The following is a 6,720-nucleotide window of genomic DNA, read 5'->3' on the forward strand; positions in this document are numbered from 1 at the left end:
CCATTCACACACACATTCACACACTGGCGATGGCAAGCTACATTGTAGCCACAGCTGCCCTGGGGCGCACTGACAGAGGCCTACCTGTCTCCGATCTCTCTTCCCATGTGATGTCAGTGGGATCCAAACTTTGCATGTGACAAATAAAGGACTCACTCACTCACAAGCATTCCCACCCTCATACATACATATATACATATACAAATACTGAAGACAAATAGAAATGAACACTGTACACACACTCACACTCCCCAAACATACTCTATACCCCCGGGTCCAGGTACAATCACCCAAGAGGGGCAATCCGCCCACAGACCCAGGGTAATTTTTTTTCTATCCCTTTGACCTGCTTAGTTCGACCAGTAGGTGGAAGTCAGATAAATAAGGCATTTTGTGACACTCCAGCTAGGTTTAAAACTAGAATTAATGGATGAAGTTTGAAGATTTAGTTTGTTCCTCGACTGCATTTCACTCACTGCCTCTGTTTGTATCTCTGTCACTGCAGGACCAACATGGAGCTAAACGTCAGCGCTCTCAGGTGGCCAACAAATCTCACAGAAGAAAGAGAGAGAGAAAATACAGCTGTGATGAGTGTGGGAAATCATTTACTGAGTCTAGTCACTTAAAAAAACACCGACTAATTCACACTGGAGAGAGACCATTCAGTTGTGATGTGTGTGGAAAAAGTTTTACTCAGTCTGGAAACTTAAAAATACACAAACATATTCACAGTGGATTAAAACCATTCAATTGTGATCAATGCGGGAAAAATTTTACTGGGAAAGATGGCTTAGGAAAGCATAAGCGCATCCACAGTGGAGTTAAACCATTCAGCTGTGATGAATGTGAAAAGAGTTTTCTCCGGAAATCTGACTTAGAAAAGCATAAGCGCATCCACAGTGGAGTTAGACCATATACCTGTGCTCAGTGTGGGAAATCATTTACTGAGTCTGGTCACTTAAAAACACACCAACTCATTCACACTGGACTTAAACCATTTACTTGTGATCAATGTGGGAATAGTTTTACCCGGAGAGAAGTCTTGGAAAAGCATAAGCTCATTCACACTGGAGTTAAACCATACAGCTGTGATCAATGTGGGAAGAGTTTTACCCGGAAAGATGGCTTGGAAAAGCATAAGCTTATCCACAGTGGAGTTAAAGCATACAGCTGTGAACAGTGTGGGAAATCTTTTACTTGCAACAGCAACTTACGGGTGCACCAAGTTACCCATTCTGGAAATAAGCCATACAGCTGTGACTTTTGTGGAAAAATGTTCAGCCTGATAGATAGTCGAAATAAACACCAGCGCATTCACACTGGACAGGATGTGTACTGCTGTGATCAGTGCGGCAAACCGTTTGTTAAGTACAGCCAATTACAAAAACATATGTATACCCACACTGAGGAGAGACCGTATAAATGTGACCTGTGTGACAAGGCTTTTAAATCTCCATATTGCCTGGGCATCCACCAACAAATGCACACTAGAAAGAAAATCTACAAGTGCAGTTACTGCGAGGTATGTATTTCTTATCTTATAATTTTATATACATGCTTCCACAGGAGACCTGGCAAGTGGGGCTTTCAAAACAATCACATCTGAACTTATTCTTGTACTTATACTTATGAAATTGTTTGCTAGTTTTACCCAGCATGATGGTCAGTATAATTTTATAATAGACTCTTATTTGCTGGGCAGTCTGGGTAGGGAACACAGAGTTATATGGTAGAAATAAACCCGAAACTTCACTGGATGTTTTTGGCTGAAGCATCCTTCTTGTAAACTTCTACCTCTGCAAATACTGCAGCTGAAACCGTTAATGATCCTGCCACAGGTTTCTATTGAAACCTCTGAACAGCAAGTGAGTTTGAGTTTTTAAGGAAGAATGAGAACAGCACAATGATTGTGAAACATTAGACAACATCATTGTTTTTCATTGAAAATAAAAACAAAAATTAGTTTTTATCTCAATTTATTTTCAGTGTAATATAAGGCTGAAACTGCAATTTAGTTTAAAATTAAATGCCCAGCTCTAACTGTGTCATCTTGCATTGACTAACTGAGCAACTACAGTGTTAACATTAGTGTTAGCTCAGTAACAGATTGTTGTTGTTTTTTTGTTTTTTTGTAGTACAATACCATTAGCGTTATTGTAGTGTTAAACAATCTTATTCTAGTGTTATGGTCTACCTCCTTAACTACAGCCACCCCAGAAAGCACTTTAGCTTAGAAAAAGTGTTTGTATTGATGAGTGTGAATGTGTGAATAAGACATGCTGTACAAAGCACTTTTCTACTCTACCTGAGCACTCAAGGTGCAATATAAGAACCAGTCCATTTTACTTGCATTCACTAACTGAACAACAGGAGGTTCATCTAACTAAAACCAATCAGTGCGTCCACCTGACTGCCTAAAAAATCTACTGATTTTTAATAGTCTAATTTTATTAATGTCCTCAACTTATGGTGAGAGTGTGCTTGCAGCCAGAGTGCCAGTGCTTGTTGCTGTTCCTCTTCATCAAATACATTCATCTGCATTTGAAAAGTGACATGAATTAAAAAGTGTGAAATTTCATGCACCACATGTAGCTATTGTACATTAAAATATATCGGATACTTTAAGTGGATCGTTGGTAACGTTTTTCAGAAGAAAAAAGGAAGCCTTATTATATCCCAGTAATCTGTATGTTACAATGTAAACATTAAATAGTAATTAAACGTTGGCAGAGATGCTCTTTATTTCAGGTCAGGATAAAAGGATAAAAATGTTGAAGGAATTCCCTGACTCTCACTGTCTTTGTGTCTTTGTTTAGAAGCAGAGCGACACAGATGGATCCAGTTCTCAACCCTGTCGTCACTGTGGTGGTGGGAAAGACTTTCGATGTGACCTTTGTGGAAAAACTTTCAGTTGGCAACAGAGCCTAAAATTACATCAACGTATACACACTGGAGAGAAACTGAACTACTGCAAAGAATGTGGGAGTGTCTTCACCACAGCAACTGCATTAAAAAAACATGAACTCATCCACAGTGGGGTTAAAAAGCACGTGTGTGACCAGTGTGGGTCATCCTTCACCACTGCAGGTGAGCTTAAAGAGCATAAACGAGTCCACACAGGAGAGAAACCATACAAGTGCAGACACTGTGACAAAAGCTTCTCACTGTCATGGAGTCGTAACAAACATGAACATACACACATTGAAGGGAACTTCAGCTGTGACCAGTGTGACAAGAGCTTCAGGAATCTCAGTTCATACTCCAAACACAAACGAGCCCACGCTGCAAATAAACTGTTTCACTGTTACCAATGTGCAAAAACATTCACTTCATTATCTGCTCTGTGCAAACATCAGCGTGATCATGACAATGGCTGAAATCATTCTTATCATTGGATCATAATGAATCTGAAGAGACAGACAGTTCTGTTGCATTTGAGAAGTTTGATGTGAAAGCTGCTGTAATTTCTGCTGGAATCCCTCATCTGTTATACATCAGGTTTCTCTAAATTTTCTTGTTTTCTTTAATGTTTATTTGAATTGTAATGCTTAAAAATATCCTTATTACATTAAAATCTTTCCTCCACTTGGAAACAGTGCTATTTAGTTGTAGTTATAGTATGGTAGTAGTATAATTAAAGAAATGTCTGACTTATCTATTAATTGTCTATGTATCACAGACATTCAAGCTGACAGTAGTTTAACCATTACTTAAGAAGTCACCCCAGGACTCAGCTTGAAAACGAAAAACTCCCTGAAAAGCCTTCAGTTAATCCAAAATGCTACAGCAAGAGTCCTGACAGGGACTAGAAAGAGAGAGCAGATTTCTCCTGTTTTGGCTTCCCTTCATTGGCTTCCTGTTAAATCCAGAATTGAATCTACAATCCTGCTCCTCACATACAAGGTCTTAAATAATCAGGCCCCATCTTATTTGACCTTGTAGTACCATATCACCCTATTAGAGCACTTTGCTCTCACACTGCAGGCCTACTTGTTGTTTCTACAGTATTTAAAAGTAGAATGGGTCAGTTTTTGGGCCTCTATTTTAATTGCAGTCCAAAGATGCTTTCTGTTACTGTGGTCCTGTCACCTGCTGACTTGACATCTGTTACATCTTTGTATACATTAAAAACAGACTCCAGACCTTTTTTTTTCATTGGTGGTGTTGTTAGGTTTAGTTTAGTGCTGTTTGCTGATTTCAAAGTATTGTAAACCTTCACAGGTTTTTATGTCTTTATCTTTTGTGTTAAGAATATTTACTTTACATGTAATGAAATGTGTGATATAAATAAAATTGCCATTTTCAGGAACGTCTTAATTCTTCAAGGCACAGATTTAACAAGTTACAGATACATTCCTCATAACTAGGGTTGTAAGAAAATATCAATACATTTTGATACTAACCCCGGTACTTTTTCAGTAACTTGTAATCTAAGTACTATTTCTATCGTTACAATGGTGTTACAGTTATTAAGACTACAATGTGGTGCTGACACTTTAAGTTTTTTCAACACGCTGACGCTTAAAACTGTCTTTAGCTTTCTGGGAGCTGGGAGGAGCGAAACAATCGCACAAGTGCAGCTGATTGGCTCAGGCAGAATGAAGTAGTCATGGTAAACCAATCACATGACTAATTTAAGATGACATAGCAACAAGATGATGTATCAACCCAAGATAACCCTGATTCCCCCATTTTTGTGCTAAAAGTGTTGTGTCGACTTCAAACCATAAATCAGTTTTTAAATTGTGTTGCTAGGCCAAGAAAAACCAGAGTTATAAAAAAATTATCCGCAATGTTTTTCCCAGAATACTATCGTTGTTTTGACCAATCAAAAATGATATGACAACATGTCGGGGGGGAAAGCCATGTCGGACTCTGTAGTTTTCTCTGGTCCTCTCTCCAATCAGTCCAGGAGTGACTTGTTTAGCTGCATGTCCACCTTCTTCAAATCCAACAAAAGTGGCGTCAAACGTTTGTGCTGCAAAAACTTTCATTTGTGCTGCTTCTGTTTTAAAGATATTAATGAAAATGTAAAGATCAAAAGGTCAACAAGCCACTCCACATTACACGAGCCAAACAAAATTAATGTCATACATTTGTGCTGCAAACATTTTTCCTTTGTGCCGCTATCATTTTAAAATTATTAATAATTTTTCATGATTCACGAAGTAAAAGTAAAACAATATAGCAGATAAGATAAAGCATTCTTTCTGTTGGAGAAAAATGTTCATTTGCTGGTAACAAAATGCAAACTATCAGAACAATGTAGGCATGTTTCCTGTTAGAAAAGATAAATGCATAGAACTGTCTGAGCCTCTTAAGTTTAATACAATAACTGAAAAATAACAGCTATTTCCATCATCTAACTCACAAAATAAAAAAGGACTTTCTTTCGTGAATTCTTGCCATCATTCCTTAGTGTAGAGCACAGCTTGAGAACATATGCTGGTGTTTTCAGATGCTATGGTTATATACAGTGGCCCCCTTGAACTTTTCCACTTTGAAGCAAGGGATTTCACAAGCTGGAATACTTTATTCTCCTCTGAGCTATTCAACGTGTTTTGAGCAGAGAGACTGTCACACAAAGCGCAGCAAATACTGAGACAGAAGGCATCAAAGGCACTTGTAACGTTGGGTTGTGTTGTGTGGTTGAGAGGAGGCGGCAAAACACCTAGCAGGCTAGTCGGAAGAACACACACCCACACTGGTATCGGTAATCCACGGTGGTTCTTTAATACGCCTTCAACAACCATATAAAAGCCCGGCTGAATGGCTGCGGCTGAACAACATAACGCCCAGCGTTCATACAACCCAAGCGTTGCAAACAAAACAAAACAAAAGGTCTGGAGAAGAAAACATAAATCCGTCCCTCGTTAAGCACAAGCGTGCAGGTACGTGTCCTCATAATCCCAGAGAGAGAGAGCAGTGGCACAAACTGATGACACCATCAACCCTCGACTTGGGTGTCTTAAAGGGACACCACACCATTGTGACTGTTACACACTGATGTTCATGACACAGTATTGTCCTTTGCCAAGTTGATTATTTCCATTTTTTAACAGCCCTAGCTTTACTTTTTTCATTTTCGCAGCCCGAGTGGAACCATTAAGGACAAGTGGAGAGGAATGATTTCCTCTTCTTTGGTGGGATTGCAAGGCCTCTCCAGTTTACCAAAGCTGACGTTTCTTTAACGTCCACGTCAATTTTGGGCTCCCGAGAGGGCTTATCATCCATTTCCTGCTCCACCGAGGCTTGGTGTGGATTCTGAAGCTTTACTGTACCATCTTGTCCGACAAACTCTGCTTGTTTTCGTATTTGTTTTGCAGAACAGATCCTCATGTTGCCTTCAATAAAACCACGATCTCCTGCAGTTGATTTATGTCTTTAAAGGGAATCTTCATGCTTGAACAGAACAGTCCATAGTTTTTTTTTTTTAATATCTTAGTTTCAACAGCATGTTAATCACAAAACTTTGAGTACACAGTACTTTGCTGACACGACAATAAGCAAGGGATCACAGAGGACTAAAATACACATCTAAGAAATAGGAGAATTGAGAGAGGAGGGAAACACAGCTGGAACTAATTAGGCAGACGAGACAGGGAACACAGAACAGTAGTGATGGCCAAATGAAGCTTTCCGAAGCACTGAAGCTTGTATTGAAAAACGGTTCATTACTCGAAGCTTTTCAACACAGTCCTCTCCGGTGACATCTGGTGG

General features: G+C 39.2%; 2 protein-coding genes across 2 annotated transcripts in view; both read left to right on the top strand.

Moving 5' to 3' along the window:
• LOC102215429 (gastrula zinc finger protein XlCGF52.1-like) overlaps window positions 1-1,606 on the top strand; it is an 11,306-nt gene extending 9,700 nt beyond the window's left edge. Inside the window, exon 4 of the mRNA XM_013915790.1 lies at window positions 506-1,606. Within this exon, the coding sequence (XP_013771244.1) occupies window positions 506-1,606 (1,101 nt within the window). The remainder of the gene's footprint in view (window positions 1-505) is intronic.
• The window catches only part of LOC102193166 (zinc finger protein 239-like), a 68,428-nt gene that overhangs the window by 35,758 nt on the left and 25,950 nt on the right, over window positions 1-6,720 (top strand). The gene's annotated exons all lie outside the window — the stretch shown is intronic.

This window comes from Pundamilia nyererei, unplaced genomic scaffold (genome assembly GCF_000239375.1).
Source record: "Pundamilia nyererei isolate P.nyererei 1_Seehausen unplaced genomic scaffold, PunNye1.0 scaffold00364, whole genome shotgun sequence".
Classification (NCBI taxonomy): domain Eukaryota; kingdom Metazoa; phylum Chordata; class Actinopteri; order Cichliformes; family Cichlidae; genus Pundamilia; species Pundamilia nyererei.